Source organism: Ruditapes philippinarum, unplaced genomic scaffold (assembly GCF_026571515.1).
Source record: "Ruditapes philippinarum isolate M1 unplaced genomic scaffold, ASM2657151v2 ctg8549_1_1_1_1, whole genome shotgun sequence".
NCBI classification, from domain to species: Eukaryota; Metazoa; Mollusca; class Bivalvia; order Venerida; family Veneridae; genus Ruditapes; species Ruditapes philippinarum.
Window position 1 is genome coordinate 14660 of NW_026863238.1, and position 20646 is coordinate 35305.

At 34.2% G+C, this 20646-nt stretch overlaps 1 protein-coding gene across 1 annotated transcript in view; it reads right to left on the reverse strand.

Moving 5' to 3' along the window:
* Window positions 1–17606, reverse strand: part of LOC132721561 (stabilin-2-like) — a gene marked incomplete at its 3' end in the record, with an annotated part of 32127 nt that extends 14521 nt beyond the window's left edge. Inside the window, exons 1-3 of the mRNA XM_060705885.1 lie at window positions 17493–17606; window positions 9895–9958; window positions 9489–9644 (exon numbers count right to left, since the gene is read on the reverse strand). Of these exons, the coding sequence (XP_060561868.1) occupies window positions 9489–9644; window positions 9895–9958; window positions 17493–17495 (223 nt within the window). The remainder of the gene's footprint in view (window positions 1–9488; window positions 9645–9894; window positions 9959–17492) is intronic.
* Between the last annotated feature and the right edge of the window lie 3040 nt (window positions 17607–20646).

Genomic DNA, 20646 nt, shown 5'->3' on the forward strand with positions numbered 1-20646 from the left:
ATTATTTTCATTCTCCCGAGTAAAGTTATAAATTCTATGGCACACACAATGCGATGCTTATCTATAAAGCTATTAAGAACTTGTAAAAGTACGAGTTACGTATTAACATAGGTGTCATAAGTAAAGACATTTCATTGAAACACAAAACATTCTTAGTTATGGTCTTAAGACTGATTTTAGACTCTCCATGAAACGCAACCCAGATGAAAGTACGATCATTTTCAACTAAGGAAGTACTGACATCTATTTTCTACTATCCATTTTCCGTAAACAAAACCTTATGTAACTCCAGTCGTGATGTTGGGAATCCATTTTCACACATGCAAACCCACCAGAACAGCTCGCTAGTAAAACTTTCTTTCACACTTCTTGTATTTAATTTTTATTTTCTAAATATAGATAGAAACAATTGTGAGCATTTCCAAAAATGCTAGGATTCGCCATTCAGCCGGGTATTCAATGAATACTTTTTTCATGAAATAGACTCCTTCCTGATAAAAAAACGCTAGTGTTTCTTCTTTTTACGGGAATCATAATAGAAAATTATATTGTTTATCCCGTAGGAGCCTCCATACTGGTTTGGAGCTTCAAACATGGAGAAAAAATTTTAATTCCATGAGCGGCGACAGATTATGCAAATTTTAGAAACATCAGTGCATGCTTTTAACATTATTTAAGACAGAGAGGCGCTAATAGTCACAGGGAAAACGATGCATCTTTAGAATATGAGGCTTCAAAAAAAAGTTATCTTATACCGCATATTATACATATCACAATACACAGTATACGGCATTTCGAAAGGTCTTACCTACGCTGGTAAAAATAAAAAATGTATTATTAATAGACTTACCTTTATGTTTTTAGAAACTAAAAACAAATAAGCCGCGTCACGACATAACCAACATAGTGGGTTTGCGACCAGCATGGATCCAGACCAGCCTGCGCATCCCGCAGTCTGATCAGGATCCATGCTGTTCGCTATCTGTTTCTCTTCTTGTAATAGGGTTTGTATAGCGAACAGCATGGATCCTGATCAGACTGCTGGTCGCAAACGCATTATGTTGGTTTTGTCATGACGAGGCATTTATAGAAATTTTATTATAGAAAATTGAACGACTACTAGTCTAAACCCACGATAGACATACAGAAATAATGCCTCGGACAAGGAAGGAGCCGCAGGCTGGTCTGGATCCATGCTGGTCACAAACCCACTATGTTGGTTTTGTCGTGACGCGGCTCAAATGCATGTATATTGACGATATGTGTAATTGATGGTTGAGAATGGGCGTTTTTTAATCGTTTTATAATTATTCTGATCGTCAGAAATTAATTTTACCCCGTTCGATGTAAAATAAATGTTCTCGTTGCTCAATTTACTCATTCAAATTTATCTAAAGTCACGTGGTAAAACTTTCAATCTATATTAACTCAACTCCGAGATTATTATGAATAATGACTTATACTTCTGGATTGCACACGAACCAATTTTACCGATCTGCTGTTTTCATATTTTTAAACGAATTATCATATTAGTCTAAGCTTCGTAAAACGACTCCCATCGATAGACTGATGTGAATTTAAATAAATTATCCGAAACATTTTTTGTTACATTACTGTTTCATGTGCTTGTCCAAAAATTGACCTTAAGCTACAGTCTCACTTACATGGCAGAGCCCCGGTAGACGTCCGGGGTGATCCGGGAACGACCGGGGTACGACCGGAAACAACCGGGGTACATCCGTAACTCTGCCTGCAACGTCCTGGATGATCCGGGGTGATCCGGGAACATCCGGCATTTGACCCCGGATGGAATAAAATATTTAATATCACCGGGGTGGTCCGTGATGATCCGGGAAGGTATAGCTTTGCCGGCTTCATCCTTAGCTCTGCCGGGAACGACCGGGGTTATACCGGGAAAGCACCGTAGCTCTGCCGGCACAAACCGGGGATGATCCGGGGTATGATATAGCCGGTAGAGCTACGGTAGAGCTACGGTAGAGCCCCGGTATATGCCGGCAGAGCCCCGGTAACTACAGGCAGAGCCCCGATGGATAAAGGTAGAGCTACGGTTGATCCCGGTAGAGCCCCGGCAAAGCCCGGATCATTTCAAAAGAATAACGACAATTTGCGATGATTGCACTTGTTTGTATTAAAAGCCTTCCCATTTCCCTTCTATCCTGTATGGCATAAGGATTTTTCAGAAATCATCATCAATTACTATTCTGGAACAATAGATATTATATTAAATAAAAATTATGTATTAATGTTATCATTTTCGGGCGTTTTCAATCCACCGGGGTTTCACCGGGGCTCTGCCTGGATCGTCCTGGGCTCTGCCGGGACTCTGCCTGGATCGACCGGGGTTCTGCCTGGGTCAACCGGGGCTCTTCCGGCGTCATTCGGGAACGACCGGGGAAGCACCGGCATGAACCGTAGCTTCACCTGGGCTCTGCCTGGATGATCCGGAGCGCATCCTGGGTGGTTAGTAGGAAACTACCGTAGTGCTGCCGGGATAAGTGTGACCGCAACAATAATTTCATCCCGGATCGTCCCTGATCATCCCGGTAACTTACCGAGATGGTCCTGGGCTCTGCCGGGAGTAAGTGAGACCGAGGCTTTATATTTTGATTGTCCATAAATTTAAAAGGACCATGTGCCGGTTAATCTTAATGAGCAGCCGAGGATAAAACTTAACAAAACATTGATTGTTTATAGCTTTGAAACAGTGCATTTTATTGAACATTTAATTCTTTCATTCGAATATCTTAATATCATATATCTTTATTAAAACGTGGTCTGCGTCTGTAATGTGGCTGAAAATTACAATTTACAAAGAATGACTTGATAAAAGTATTAGTTTGCCTCCATATACCAGTCCAGGAGGGCACACATTCTTTTAAAAAAAATACCAATACATGTTATATGTAGTGTCCTTCTTAATTACAGATATCTCTCAAATAAATTAACATTTTTGTTGTCATTGTAATCAAAGTGGTGACTGAATGACCGGTTACTATTTAATTGACCTTTTTGAAACAATTGTTGGGATGTAATTTAATATTTATTGTGAGATGACGGCCTATATTAATGTCAGACTGATCTGAAACAAACAAACACCTGCAGAGACTATCATTTCATTCATTAGCATTTTTTTTTGGATAAATTAAAACCAATTTATTTGATTTGATTTATTAATAAAAGAAGATACCTATATTAATAGCACAAAACACATATCTTTAATTTGATGAACTTACTCAATTATTTATTTTAGGGGTTCCCTCGTTCAAATAAAATAAGATATAAAAAAGCAATTAAAAATGTTTCATATTTTACGAACATGCTTGAGCATTGACGTTGGCGTTTGGATATCGTGTTTATAATTGGCTTTTTTAAGTCTGTGTCAAAAGATATTCACAAAAACAATTAATAGTTTAAAAATAAATAGTGGAATATATTTTACATTTTCATATATAACATATATCTGTCTTATAGCATTGCCCTTGTCTTGCTAAAACTTTTACATGGGTCCAGTATGATAACAATATAATAATGATAATAATATAATTAAAGATAATTTGTTCTAATGGCACGTGTAATACATGATTGTATAAGAGCCATGTCAATCAAGAATCACTGATTAACTGAGTTCAATATAGAACGCATGTCAATTAAGGATCACTGATTAACTGATTCCAATATTGAACACATGTCAATTAAAAATCACTGATTAACTGATTCCAATATAGAAAGCATGTCAAGTAAGAATCACTGATTAAATGATTCCAATATAGAAATCATGTCAAGTAAGAATCACTGATTAACTAATTTCAATATAGAAATCATGTCAAGTAAGAATCACTGATTAAATGATTCCAATATTGAAAGCATGTCAAGTAAGAATCACTGATTAAATGATTCCAGTATAGAAATCATGTCAAGTAAGAATCACTGATTAACTAATTTCAATATAGAAATCATGTCTAGTAACTATCACTGATTAACTGATTCCAATATTGAAAGCATGTCAAGTAAGAATCACTGATTAACTGAGTTCAATATAGAACGCATGTCAATTAAGGATCACTGATTAACTGATTCCAATATTGAACACATGTCAATTAAAAATCACTGATTAACTGATTCCAATATAGAAAGCATGTCAAGTAAGAATCACTGATTAAATGATTCCAATATAGAAATCATGTCAAGTAAGAATCACTGATTAACTGATTCAAATATAGAAATCATGTCAAGTAAGAATCACTGATTAAATGATTCCAATATTGAATGCATGTCAAGTAAGAATCACTGATTAACTGATTCCAATATAGAAAGCATGTCAAGTAAGAATCACTGATTAACTAATTTCAATATAGAACGCATGTCAATGAAGGATCACTGATTAACTGATTCCAATATTGAACACATGTCAATTAAAAATCACTGATTAATTAATTTCAATATAGAACGCATGTCAAGTAAGAATAATTGATTAACTGATTCCAATATAGAAATCATGTCAAGTAAGAATCACTGATTAAATGATTCCAATATGATTCCAGCAGCAAGGATTTATTTTAAGACAAAGGAGACATAAAGAACATATTTTGACGGCGGGGAATGTTATTAAAAGTGGCTTTGGAGTTATTAAATGTGGTTTCGGTGTTATTAAAAGAGTTTGAGAAGAACAAAACAAACGACTCTTCCAAGTTAATATGTTTCCTTTTTTTTATTAAATTCAAAGATAAAGAAAAAAAAACATTTAAAATCTTTAGCTGGGTCATTAATCACCAATAATGTCAGAAAAATATCAAAATATTGATTTATTTTATATAAAATAAACATGTGCATGTCAAATATTTCTGGATAAAATCATTTTAGTTGAAGTTAAACATAGAAGAATATTACATAAGCTGTGACAACGGAATCTTGTACTATATCTAAATCTATGGAAAACAGCCTGTTAAATAAATAGCCATTTTTCTAAAAAAAAAAAAATAATAGAATCAAATAAGCTACTGATTACAATTTAAAGAATTTCAAGAGTTTATTTCAAAATACATCCGGGAAATATGTCCATGCGTACACAGTACGTATAACAAATAAGCATATAATACAGTCAAATGGTCAATATCAATAATTTATAAAGTTACACAGTACTTTTAAACGTTTACTAATAACAGAATCTACACTCACTTAGTGACACAAGTAGTATCAACATGTCTCCCTTTATATTACTGGTAAATAAATACATGTGCGTGATTCTTAAACACATTCTGACTATTGTCTTTGTCGCCTGTTTTCATGTAGAATAAAGTACATCTTAAACTTTAAAGTCATCATTAGTAGTTGATCCTACACGTACAGTCTTGTCTATGTCCTGAAATGAAGATACATATGACTCAGTGCAATTATATATATTTTCTATGACATTGTTTTTAAATAAACAAGGCCGGATATCTGGGTGACCTATTTACGTCATGCTGTTTAATATGCATCTTTTTTAAACTCTTACTCTCTTGGCGACTGAACCAATGAAGATCAAGATCAGCTAGCAGAGCCTTGCCGTCCGACAACAGTATGCACTTTTCGCTGTTCAGTCAGAACATATTTCAAATGTTCTCCTTAAAATGACGAATTGTATTGAAAGATGGACAAGTACATTCATATATTGAAAAGATGTTGCGTGATAACGGTTATTCATTATTAATTATTTTTGAAATGTATCAGTATTTCGTAACATACAGTTAGAATAGTTGAGAATATATCAAAAGATTTTTGCCGTGACAATTAAATGTCCATTGCCATATTAAGTGTCTGTTGTAATTTTTAAGCTTGCGAATCATCAAAGCATTATATTTCGTACAATTCAACTCCTAATTTCCAACTAGAAGATTCAGTTTACTACTACAGTGTATAACAATGGTCATCTTTTGTACATTGATAAGTTATAATATGATGAATATTTAAGGTTCATAAGTATTATAAAGGGTAAAGTTTCTTGAAGTTGGATTAATTTTTAACAGGTCAATTTTTTACCTTTACAAAAGCCACGATCTTCTTTCAAACTTGTTTCTAAAAACTGTAACAGCAAACGCACACACGCATATAAGCGTCGAAGGGGAAACAGACATACCTGAAAAGAGGAAATTGTTACTGTTTTTGATATTGTAGACAGAATTATAATCTAGATTAGCTCGAAACATTATCTGTTTACATCAATCTTTACAATCAATCTTTACAGGGTGTCGATAATTAATATATGAGCCGCGCCATGACAAAAACCAACATAGTGCGTTTGCGACCAGCATGGATCCAAACCAGTCTGCGCATCTGCGCAGTCTGATCAGACTCCATGCTGTTTGCTATCAGTTTCTCTACTTGTTATAGGGTTTGAAAGCGAACAGCATGGATCCTGATCAGACGCAGGCTGGTCTGGATCCATGCTGGTCGCAAACGCACTATGTTGGTTTTGTAATGACACGGCTCATATATTGGTAGCACTGTATTATGTACTGTTTATATGTTTATGTTGTCTTGGCCATATTCTTCACTATGTAATTGATAATTGAGCAAAGCTATGGTATTATGCCGATTGGCCAAATAAACTGAACTGACCTACATAAATTATACTGTTCATCGCTTACATCGTTTTACAACGGAAACCACTATGAACATTCAGCATACCATAGCGTAATAGCGCAGAGGTAGAGTGTTCTTTAGGAAGTGTAGAGATCCTGGTTCGAATCCTGGAAAAGGTTTTTGTTTTTTTTTTGGGGGGGGGGGGGTATTTGTTTGTTTCATAACAGAGTTAAAATCAAAGCAGTCGTTATCAAAGGTGCTAAATCATTATTATTTTGCTGAACATACACATAAGGAAGATGCTTTTATGCTTAGATAAATACATGTTTATGTATCATTTTTATCACTGGTAAGAAATATGTAAAGATTAAAGGTTACATTGTTCATGAATTTATCTTCATTTTACTCACCACCACTACCAGAGTCACACGTAGAACCGCTCTGTGTATAACCTGAGCTGCACACACAATTTGTACTACATTCAGAGTTACTAACACCGGAACAGTCCGAATTAGCGCCACATGTGTCTCCAAGACCTACATTTGATACACACAGTATACATATATACAATACTAAATTAATATAAAAATATAAAAGTATATGTACTATATCAGTTTTAACGATCGCTATGCTTTTTTGTTTTGTTTTGTTTGATTTTCAGTCACATTGACACAGTGAAGATTATTTAGTGATATTTCAGCTTTACTTATGGTGGCTGATTTGGTACATTGCGCGTTGCATTGTTGATAGCGACAACGCAACCTATATCGTTATCACCTTTTCGTCTTGTCGCTAGCGACAACAACACGACAAAGCGCCAAACAACGCGTTGTCGCGATGTCGTCTTGTCGACCTGTTTCTAGCAAAGCACGCCAAATGGCGCGTTGTCGCGGTGTCGCCTTGTCGCTTGGCTAATAAGCAAATCCTTCGATTTGAATCGAGCGACAATGTGGCATCGCGACAGCACGCCGCACGTCAACGCGCCGTTTTGCGTACATCGTTAGCGACAGGACGACAAGACGAAAGTCCGACAACGCGCCGTGTGGCGCTTTGTCATGTTGTCGCTAGCCAACACGACGAACAAAAGCGATGTACCAAATCAGCCACCATAAAAAGGCGATAATATGGTGACTGATTTGGAACGCGTTTGTGAGTCGTGTTGGCGCTAGCGACAACAGGACAAAGCGCCGTTTGGCGTGTTTCGCCAGAGACAGAACGACAAGACGACAGCGCGACAACGCGCCGTTTGTCGCTTTGTTGTGTTGTCGCTAGCGTCAAGACGAAAAAGCGATAACGATAAAGGTTGCATTGTCGATATCGGCAACGCAACGCGCAATGTACCAAATCACATCGCAACGCGCAATGTACCAAATCAGCCGCCATACAAGCTACCTTTAACACCAGTACAACGTCACATGAACATAAAAAAATTGTAATTTTGAAAGTAGGAAAAACATCACAAAAATTGTATCAAGTGCTACTATATAGATAATACTTGCCCGTCCTAGTGATGTTGGATAATTTCAACCTGTAAAATATCCACTATCACTCTGACAGCCATGTGTTATATGTTTTTATACCGGAAAGTCACCTACGGATGGTAATATAAGAAAAATCTCCCGGGAAATATGCTCTACATGGGTGATATTCATGTGCCACAGGGTGATACAAGAAATATCTCCCGGGAAATATTCTCTACAAGGGTAATACAATAAATATCTCCCGGGGAATATTCTCTATATAGGTGATATAATAAAAATCTCCCGGGGAATATTCGATCTCTATCGGAACACATTACATGTCTATTGGTAAGAAATGTGCAAAACTGTCTCTAGCACAATAAGAAAAATAATGGTTAGTGTGAAACATTAATAATTTTGTGCAATGAAAAAAAAAAGCAAAGTTTTAGAACTGTTTGTTTTTATGATCTTCAACATTTCAATCATGACAAACTTTTGCTTATATTTGTTTCATTTTAAAACAGATATTGGCAAACGTAAATACAAGTTAATACATTAATACTTTACAAATAATATTTTTTTTTTGAAGAATATTTCTTTTCAAATACACGACTATTGTAGAAACCCACAGACCTTTAGCAACACAAGTAGACCCTGACGTTTTGTATTGTCCCTCACACACACAGTTCGTGTTACAATTAGCATTTGTCACAGCGGCACAATCCGAGTCGGCACTGCATGCATCAGTTAAAACTGTAAACAACATGTTATCGTTCTATAAAAACTTAAAGAAGTAAACAATAAATAAGCCTAACACCATTTAATTAAGAGAGTATTTTCATATTTTGAATTTATATACAATCATAATTGCGGACATGAGATAGCGTCACTCCCGAATATAACACAGGGTTGGTGATCACGTGACATTTGTTTACTGTAACATTGGATCACCGCGAATGGTTTTTGCCAATTTTTCGTTAACTTATATCTTTCAATATTGAACAATAAACATACACCCTGATACAGGCAAATATTTTCGCGTTACAATTGTATATCTATGTTGCTCTTGTTTTTTCCCACGCAGACCGCTACAATTGTATATCTATGAAGCTCTTTAAAAGTAATTTTCTCCATATGCTTGCAAAATTTGTGACGCATATTATAAGGAGAAATAAATTCTGCTGGCATAACGAGAAAAATGAAATAGCTACACTGAAATGTAATATATCAATTGAATCGGCTTCTACCTTGATATAACAATCGATCGAGTTACAATAATAATCTGGAATTACAAATGTCCAACTCAGATATGTTCGTCTTTACTTCGTCTAATACTCATATTCTTAGAATCACATAACAAATTTTTATACATAGTATACTTAAAATAACGACATTTCAAATATTTGAAAGAGGTTATATTTTTTTTGACAGATGAATATAAATAACCTTTTGCAGTACAGCCAGTGCCTCCATCATCCTTGTATGCAGCTGCACATACACATTCACCATCTCCCAAACCATCCGTGTTTGTTACCAGATCACATACTGAGTTAGCCTGGTCAGCGGTACATTCTGCATTATTCGCACACGCCGTAAGTAATGCTGTAGTAAAGGTAAAACACATAGATATAATTATAAAACAATAGGAAACCGTTTATTTGTATGGAAACATAAAAAACTGAAGGAAATCTGTATTATGCAATTCTTAGTAATGCAAGTGCACACGTGCTATTGTGGCTCATATACATATACATGTATAAGTATATAGATCAATTAGCATACTAACTTCAATTTATTACAAAGATTTGATTTTGATTAATCATTTAATGTAAATAAGCATGTCGTAGGTTACCTGAACAATGCGATGTCAGAGCAAACACCGTCGCAAATGCAAGAAGGAACCTTACTCGTACATCCTGAAATACAGATAATTTAATGAACGTCGGCAAAATTTAACAAACAGATATGTTATAATCAAGAGAATACTACCAAGATCTTTAAAATGAAATAATGTAACAGCCACTAAAGTGAAAGAGTAGTTATGTAGATCCTAAGATACAGTCATGTTCATCACTAGTAGGTGTCATTTAAAAGTTTTTTATCATTGATTTTAAGTATAAAATGTCAAGGAAACGCTTAATAGATTTTAAAACAATTGAGTCAAACATACAACAGAATCAAAGGACCTAAAATACTAATGGAAGGCGAAATGTTAGTGTGCGCGATTGACTACAAATACTTTTAAGTTCTTCCTTGCCTAACCAGTACATTTGAAAGAGGAGGGGCAGTAGGGGGAGGGGGGTAGGGGTGAACAAAGTTGGGGGAGGTGAACAGATACCGGTACGCTTGAATGAAGTCAGGTAAAGCTTCTCTGCTCTACCGTCTGGTCCTTCGAAAGGAACTGTTATAGACACATGATATGATTTGATATACGATATACAATATGGTATGATATAATATAAAATTACATGCCATGACATGACATAATATAATAAAATATATGACATGACATGGAATATGACATGAAATGACAATGGTATGATATGATATGAGATAAGTTGATATAATAATTATTATATGATATGATATAATATAATATGATATACGATATGATGTGATAGATTACGATATGATAGAGATACGCTTGATATATTTTCGGATAATGGATGCGATTCAAGACATAAGGTTGCCGACACCTACTGTCGTACTTTGGGTTTTTAATAACATATTAAGTTATAGAATGGAATTTTGTGAAGGTCAGACCCTTAGAGGAGATTTTAATCAGTTGATTTGAAAAAAGTAAATATGACATGTAAATTGTAATATGTATAATTGCCTTATGCCTATTTGCACATCTGATACATAAGGTAACATAAGTAGATAAGTATCTCTTTATATATGAAAAAAGACCGTTAAACTCAAACTACATGTACAAGTTTAACTGTTGTAACAAACTGTTTTATAAATCAAAATGATCTAGCTTAAGATTTGGATTTAGTTTTCAAAGCGCGTCCTAAATTTTAATTGTATTTTTAATAGCTGACTATTCTATTTAAAGTATGTAAAAGAAGAAGGGATACTGATCGGCACGTGAATATCACCAGGGTGGGCATCAGTTTCGGTTATATAGTATCAATTGCGAAATCTGAAACTATGGCATTTTTTATGCGACTTTAGAAATGGTTGTCAAACTTCCAATACCCTTTTTTAAACTTATTTAAGTCAATGGTATTACATTATACTGTTCGTGGGAGACGTTATAACAGGTTAGGAACGAGATTGTCGAACGGGGTTTACAAATTCTTTAGCAGATCCTTAAGTCCTATATGGACATCTCCAGTTATTGTCCAAATGGGTTGGGTAGGGTAACAGTTTTATACTTATTTAAAACATTTAAAAAAGAAACAATGATTTTTCTTCCAAAATGGTGTTTAAAATGGGTGGGGTAGGTAATAGTTTTATACATATTTAAAACATTTTGAAAAGAAACAACCATTTTGCTTCATTCATTGTCAGATGAATGTTATTATTTTAATATTTGTTTATTAAAAAAGGATTTTCATCAGGATGATATAATAGAATATAGAGTGTTCTAATTTCTTAAGAACAGCCTTTTTTAATATCTTAGCTTTTGTTCAGAAAAGTGTCCATAACTCGTAAACCGTTCTGTAAATTATGTTAAAATTTTGCATGCAGGTGTCCTTTCAGGTATATAACTGACCTATGCTGTCATTTTTTTCAGTTCCTTAGAGTGGCCACATTTATTTAGGGTCGTTATACCTTAAATTGGATTAAAGAAAACTGAAATAGAGGAATTTTTATTTCATAAAATGCGTGTCATTATTTTTCCTTGAAAAACAATTGTATTATTTCCTACATTTCCGATCAACGCTGAGTAAAAATCTACTACATATAAGGAAAAAATGATAAGATAATATTTCATTTGTAATGAGTAGCTATTTAAAGAAATTTATTTCGTCAATATCGAACGATGATCTTCATTTTATGATCACTTGCCGCAGATTCATTGAACTTACCAGAGCATATATTCATTTATTTCATTGTTCTTTGACAGTCTGTAAAGCAGTTTACCAGTACTAGTTCCCTGAACTGATAACATTTCTACATGCCAGAGCAGAGAAACAGTTTGAATGACCGTAAGCAATCACAACGAAAGTGACCAGCTACGTCCGTGAATCGAAGCTAGGTCTCCCGATTAACAGGCAAACGCTCTACCCATTAAGCTAACTGGATGCTTTTGCTTTCGAAAGATTTTTAATTCTAGAATTTGTTTACTCAGAGTATCAAAATGCTTAGCTCTATATGGCAGCTGTTAAAAATGGCCATGTACTTTAACTCAGTGTTGTTATAATTTATCGATCCTTTTGAACATTGATTTTAATCCATCCAGTAAGACGTTAAGTATTACCTCTGTCATTATTGGGACTCATTCAAAACGGTTCTGCATTTTTTCTCCTTTTTTGCTTTTGTTTTTATTGCCTCCAATAAATGTCCTATTTTCAGCCACTCTCAGATCACTTTCAAGCAAAGAAAATAAGCGGTAATAAAGAAAATGAATCCATCGCTGTTACGAGATGCATCACTAGAAGATTGGAACATATCTAACTTGATTGAAAAGTAGAGAAATAAGTGATGGTATGGTGGCTGATTTGTGCCATTCGTATTTTCGCCCCGCGACCCCGCCAAGCCAAAAGTCGAGATTTAATAAGTTAAAATGGCGGGGCGCGGAGCGAAAACACGCTTATTAACGAGGGCACGGGCGAAGTTTAATCAATCAAACTTCGCCTTGCACCCCTGCTCAGTGAGTATTCGTCCCGCAACCCCGCCAAGCGAAAAGTCGAGAATTAACAAGTTAAAATGGCTAGAGTGCGCCTCGCCATTTTATTTTGTTTAACCTCGCTCAGCGCCCCCGCGGGGCGGGGCGAATTATTTAATTATACTTCACCCCGCGCTTCCGCTAATTATAGTGTTTTCGCTTCGTGCCCCCGCCATTCGACTTTTCGCTTGGCGGGGTCGCAGGGCGAAAATATGAATGACCCAAATCAGCCACCATAGATTGGTTTTATTTATTTCAGCAATTATATAGTAAGTCATTGCGTTCGTTTATTGTAGTAAAAGGGAACAAGATCGTTTTTATTTTCCGCAAATCGAAACAACCTTTAGTTCTAAAGAATGATTCATGGTACTTTTGTTTATAATCGTGCTTTTTATTTAATAATAAAATGACCACATGTTGTATATTGACTATACTTAAGTTAATAAGTTTTAATATAAATGTATAGTCATAATAAAAAATATATTGCCACTCCATAGTGGAGTTATAAGAGACTGGGTCATATTATGTTACAAACATCAAACATATTACATGAAATCATTTGAAAGGCACATAACAATAAACGATATGTGCAGATTTTTTTCTCAAGTATTAATATATCCACCCATTTGTAAAGTGATTGACTGTAATTTCTAATTTATACATTAGTACTTAATGCTTACTTGATTAAAGTCAAAGTAAAAATCTGAATTAGAAGGCCACGGGTATCATACATACATGTAATAACATTATATAATTATCGTTCGCCACATGTTTTCTTTTTGAAGTTTTTGAATTCTATGCCTCGGATCAGTAAATGAATGTAAAAAATAATTTTCTCTATCTGTCAAAATGGTCTCTATAATAATCTCTAAAATACAAGGTTGCTTTTTGTCAAATGTAATTAAATTGTAGATACCAACTTATCAACCTCTGAAAGTAGATTTAATTGATGTTTACAGATCTAAACACGTTTTTTTGGCGTAGTTGTATAAAAATCGATTTTGACCGTCCGTTGTAAAAAGAATAGAATTAAAAAAGATCTAAAGTTTCTCCCCATTGATATTGAGGCGATTAATTCGTTCACGTTGCTCTAAATATTTCATCTGCCGACTTAGTTGAAAGAATATTGTTAAGTACTGATAAACTTAAACCAAAGTCGGCAACGACTGAGCAATTTATTTCCATGTATGAGTTAATGCTATTTTTTCATGAAGAAAACCCGATCTGAACCGATGGTAATTTTAGATTTTTTTCCGCAGCGCATCTAACCCCATTTAAATGACGTAGAGTCGCTACAAGACCTTTGGCAGAATGCTGTTTGCCAGATTATTATGAAAGCTAAGTAGAGGATTTGCAATTCTTTCTTAAACGTCCCTAAGAAGAAGATTGTCTAATAAAAATATTAAAACAACGTTTAATTGTTTGTAAAAACAGAATACGTGTTTCAAAAAGGATACAAAGTATGCAGTACGTATAATATGAGGTTATTATACATGGTTGTGTACATGGACAATATTTAATTCTAATGAACGAGTACACAGCTGTCAAACCTATATTGGACGAGACGCTTGATTGACTTGAGGCTTTAGCCGAGTTTTATATTAACTACTGCGTACGAGTCCAATAGAATCAATACTGCTCTAATATAATGACCTTTATTTCACATTTTGACAAAATTTTATTTGGACTCTGTAAATGAAAACGAGGTTTAATGGGGTACGATATGTATTTGATATACATATTTTAGTCTCAGGAAGACAATATGAGTTTGATATATGATTTTTGTACCCGGAAAATATGCTTTTAACATATGCTAAATGGTGTACAATATGTCTTTGATATAGATATTTTGGAAAACGAAGCTATCTGGGACACGATATGCATTTTGATGTAGATATTTTGGATTCTTGAAATGGAAGCGGAAAAAACCCTACACAATGGCCAATCACATGATAGCACAGTCACTGTGCGTGCTTTGAGCTTTTACTTGGTCTTTACGAATGATTTTCTCATCGCGGGTCATATATCAGGTTTTCTTTCCCGAATTGATACATTTTTATTCTAAGAGTTTATATACCGAGGTTCCACTATGCCTGCCTTTGTTTTATTTATGGACAGTTACAGTCCTTTCTTAGATAAAAAGACTTGATACCGTTTGCATGTCTGTCAATGTACACACACGTTTTGCAAACGAATGTTATAATTCAAGTTTTTACCTGTATGTTCAATTATATAAAAGAATAACACGGTGCATATTCATTTCAGTACCCTCTTTGCGAAATCTACTTAAATGGTACCCTCTCTGCACAGGCTTTTCTTTGCTAAAAACAAACCAGCGATGGATAACAATCCTGCTAATGTTCCTTCAACTGACACAAGGAGATATGGCATGTGGAAAATATGTATACCTAGGAACACTAGAATGTTGTATCTTCGAGTGTTTATTGTAGTGTGTCCATTTTCAGTTATTGCAACTCCACAATATCTACATAAAATGGACATGTCTTGTCTCGCCCATCACCTCGACATTATTTTCGGGCTGAATGAACCAGTAGCTTGATTATATATGCACCATACATATAACATATGTTCATTTATACACAATCTTCGAGAAAATTGCAGTTATTAGTATAAAAATAAATGTCAAATTAATAAAAACATTGCACTCTTTGCTATTGATTTTTCATATCACAGATATCCTCTTATTAAATGTTTTGATAAACTGGTACCCGTCCTAGCACAGTACGTAAAGAAGCAAGAAACGCGAAAGATCGAATAAGACTTTAAAATACAGGTAGTCGGAATTCGACCGCAATTATTCGTCAATGAAGAAATGAATAAATAAGATAAATGAATAAAAAACAAATGAATAAATATTAAACAAATAAATCAATAAACAAGTGCAAATACAGAATATAAAATCTATCATGAGTGGAAGTATCAATTGATGAAACTTAAATAGCACGTACCTTATTTTTTTTCTAATGTATAAGGAAAATAATGCTAAATGTGAAGTTATTTGTAACAGGAGCAACATGTAACAATGTAATGTTTTTACGTCCATACAAAATACTAAATTACAATAACTGTACTGATTGACAAAAGCAACAAAATGAAGAAAAATCTTGATTAGGTAATAGGCCAATGAGTAACCTTTTTGAAACTACATGTAAAACAGGACACAAAAATCACTGTTCTATAACATATACATCACACGCTCACGTATATCTGAAAAGTGTACAATATTTTCTATAACTACGGTGCTTCATGTGGGTCATCGTGGTATTGTCTTGGTAACGGCATAGTATTACAATGCCATAACCGGGGAAAACGCTTTCATAATTTAACGAGTTCGATTTGACACGCATGTCGTGCTTTGAGGGTACTGTATGTTGAAATAAATTCAAAAGCAGAGAGGTAACCCGTGTCATTTCTCCGAAGACGATATACAAATGAATATATGAAATATGTATGATGCATATATAATCAAGCCACAGGTTCATTGCAGCCCGAAAACTTATGTCGAGGTGATGGACGAGGCAAGATATGTCGATTTTTTTGCAGTTTATTGTGAAGTTGCAGTACTTGAAAAACGGGCACATGACAAATCAGCATATAAATAAAACATTCTAGTGTTCCGTGGTATACATCTCTTTCACGTGTCATACCTCCTTTCCTTATTACAATGAAATTATACTGGATTGTTATCCATCGCTGGTTTGTTTTTAGCAGAGAATGACCTGTGCATGTGCAAAGAGGGTACCGTTTGAGCAGATTTCGCAAAGAGAGTACCGATATGAATATGCACCGTGAATAATGATATTTAAATCGCGGAACACGCCGTAAATTTTATGTATATTTCAAATTAACAGAAAAAAAACTTACGCCAAACTAGTCCGGCAAAGCTATATCAGTCACAGCGTGAGTGATTATAATACTGGGCTTTTGTTTCACAGGTAAACCCGAGAATTTCACTGGTTTGTATAAAATAAAATGTTTTTGCCGTTAATTTACGTTCACTAGTATATGGTGGACGCACGTCACCTTGCGACAATATGCGTTGTCTCGACTGCCCGTTTTTAATAGTACTGCGTCAGCAGGTTCTAACTTGACCTTTTAATTTATTACATGTACATAAAACGCAGTTTCCAAATAAATCTGTTGTCAATCTGCTAAAGGAAAACACCAACTTCAGCTCAGGATGAAAAGGAAGGCAAATCCTTGTATTGAAAAAGGAATGATATAAAAACTTTCACAAGTCCAAATGTCCGTGATGTCGTGCCGATAAAGCAACGTTACGATAAAGCAACGTTACGTATTTGGTCTACTGCTTGCATGCAAAATTAAATAAAAAAAAAATATTCAATTGTATAATATTTTATTTTCTAGCTATAAAGCTATGTACAAGTATTTTGATATCAAAATTGTAATATCTTTATTTTTATATATAGCAACTTTGAGAAAATTCACCGTTAGGGGACAGGGGAAAGATGACGTAATATATGAGGTAATATACTGTCTTTGTATCTCATCCCTTCTGTCAACTCTTTGTTGAAATATCGCATCTCACGTTTTACAAAAGTGGACACTTCTTAAATAATAAAATGACTTACCATGATTGATCTTTTACGCAAAATATTATCCTGATTTGAAAAAAAACCCAACCCTTTTTGCCTGTGCTACCGTACTTGTTGAAATGACATATGTTCAATGGCTACCAAGCGTCGCTAATTATTAATTATCTACTTAAACATCAAGATATGGCATAAATAATTATATAGTTTGCTTTTTTGTTAATCTGTAAAATCAGTAATACGAATAATGGAGAAGGTGAAATTAGTGTCGTATCGGTAAAATGAAATTTACGTTATAAAAAGAGGTTATAGTACACTTTACTGACCAATTACTAGTCAAGACACAATCATTGTATCGAATGTCAAGTAATCTGGACTTGTAAAGTGGCTCTTTTATAATATATTGGCTGTCAACTTCGCTGCAAATTATGCCAAAATAAAATAGTTTGATATAAAATAAAATAAAATATGAAATAAAATAAAATAAAATATGAAATAAAAATACAATGATTTTTTGCTTTCGATAAATCATATGAATAAAAGGAGAACATTTTATATGGGGAATCTTTTCTCTTTACACAGTAAGCCTTTTCGGCGCGTAAAAGTATGTGGAATTTTATCATGTTTTAATTTCACGAAAAAAGGTTTTAAAGAAACTTTCTTTTTAAATTAATCATTAAGAAATAGAGAAAAAAACGCAAATCAAAGTGCAGAGTACAGATTGGCTGGCTATTTGTACTTTGTTTCTTTCAGGACATTTCGTAACGTAAATACCTGATAATTATAAATAGTTTGCACTGCTTTAAAGGCACATTATGCCTAAATAACGAATGAAATATTTTAACTTCTTTAGAATGAAGCAAGCAAGAATGTTTAAATAATGGTTTAAACTTTAAGGCATGTAAGATGCGTATCACATATTATGGGGGAGGAACTGTTACACGAAGAATGGATTTCTTATGATAACTTGTCAGGAGTTCTTCTTGTGATAACTGTCACAGAGATCGTTGAAAAACTTTTGTATGTACTACAAAAACACTAGTCAAAATGGTAATTTACATATTAAAAAAGTAAATTTAGGTGCTAAATTAAACTTTGATGATTAAGCTTGCCTTACATCTTGTATTATGTGTCAAAAACTAGCTCATAGGTCATTCTTCATCGCCTCTTGCTTAAAATCTGGTAGTCTTGAGAAAAAATTCCAAATTATTTTCCACGTATTGACCTTTATTTCTGGTCTGCATCCTTGCCATTCCTAATTTCCTAACTATAACGCAAAACTGCAAACATAAAGCCGCAGCTAACAAATTTATACCCAATTTTTCAAATGTCTTTGAGTTCTTTTGATAACTCTGAAGATGTCCTTATGATAACTTTTGTTAGTGCCAGTGTGTTTCTTGCGCTAACTCACGGCACGTTTTAGCGTTTTTTATTATTCATTAAGGTTGCATATTGTTATGAAATGTATAACGCTTATCCTTTGCACGTGTTTTTGTAGTATACAAAAATGTTTTCCGACGAACTCTGTGAAAGTTATCACAAGAACGCCTGACAAGTTATCATAAGAACTCCATCCCTCCTATAATAGTTCCTGCTCCGTGCATATGCTTATCACATAGAGAGAGTACCCCTGATTGTAAAATTCATTGCAACCAGAACTCCGCTAGTCAGATGAGTCGCCTTGTCAACTTTATAGCTGTCAGTTAGGCATCTTCGTCTTACCTATATAACTTTAGTGGCATTTGAACTGATTGTAACAATGTTACGTAAGGATCAATAAAACTGTTAAATTATCAAAAATAAAAATACTATGGAAAAGTTTTACACTGACAGATCAAATGATGACTGTGATGTATTCTTGTGCGCTGTACTTTAAGTCAATGCAAAAAGCATGCATACCAAATTCGGAGTCAATCAAACTTAACAATTGGAAAGATAGTTTTAAGATCTTTTGACTGGTTCCTCTGCTGATGGTCAAGTGTTTATCATCAAAGAGATGTACATATAGATCATTACAGTTTTATCCCACAGCTAGACAATACTATTTCAGAAAATGAAGTTAAAAAGCCATAGATAAAGCTGACTTCCGTAAAGCTTGTGGTGTTGATAAGATACCATATGAAGCTTTTAAAAATGATATTGCAGTTTCCTTTTCAAAGTATGTTTCGAAACTGGTCAAATACCTAAAGATTTGGGTAAAGGCATTATCAATTCCATCCCAAAATTTAATACAACAGATCCTTTGAATCCGTTGAATTACAGGGGTAAAACTCTAGCATCAACAATTTATAAGCTATACTGCTCAGTTATTAACGAAAGGTTTTCATCGTGGTTAGAGGATAATTCCAAGCTAGTAGATAAACAAAATGGCATTGTTAAGAAGCGTAGTACTGGGGACAATCTATCAAGTATCACATCTTTTATAGAAACCAGCTTAAAAAAGAAACTCTGCACTTTTACTGCGTTTATAGATTTTAAAAAGGCGTATGACACAGTTGACCATTAAATATTATGGGAACATTAATTTAAGATGGGACTGAATTGTAAAATGTTGATTGTTATCAAGTCTCTATATTCCAGTGTCAGTTTATGTATAAGTTCACAGTGGTTTGATATAGATTTGGGATTACGTCAAGGGTTCATTTTATCCCCAGTGTTATTTAACTGTTATATAAATGATCTGGCTGTAAACATAAACTCTTTAGGTCTAGGATTAGAACTTGTAAGATCTGGTATTTTAGAGTAAAAGAAAGTTTTTGAAAAACATAATTGTGGTGAATTTTTAGTTCTTAATAATGTTGTAAATAAAACATGTTTTGTGGAAAAGCTAACCAGTTCATATCTGAAAGAGTATTTGGATGAATGGATTGAGTCACTACATACAATTAATAGTAGTTCTGGACAAGGTGGAAATAAGTTGAGAACTTATAGAACCTTTAAGTTTAGTTATGAAACAGCAACATCTATAACTTCTATCCCTTGTACCAGAATTTCTTTAAGTCTTTCAGAACAAGAATAGCAATAGTTTCTATTTAAGTTGTAATATGCATACGAACATGGAATGAGAAGAGAGGATACTCTGTAACTTTTGTTGAAAATTTGTGCAAAGTTGCCTCCCTTCCATTAGGTTATTTTTACAGTAATTCTGTACACAAACAACTTTTATTTTTGTAAAATTATTTAAAAAATTGAA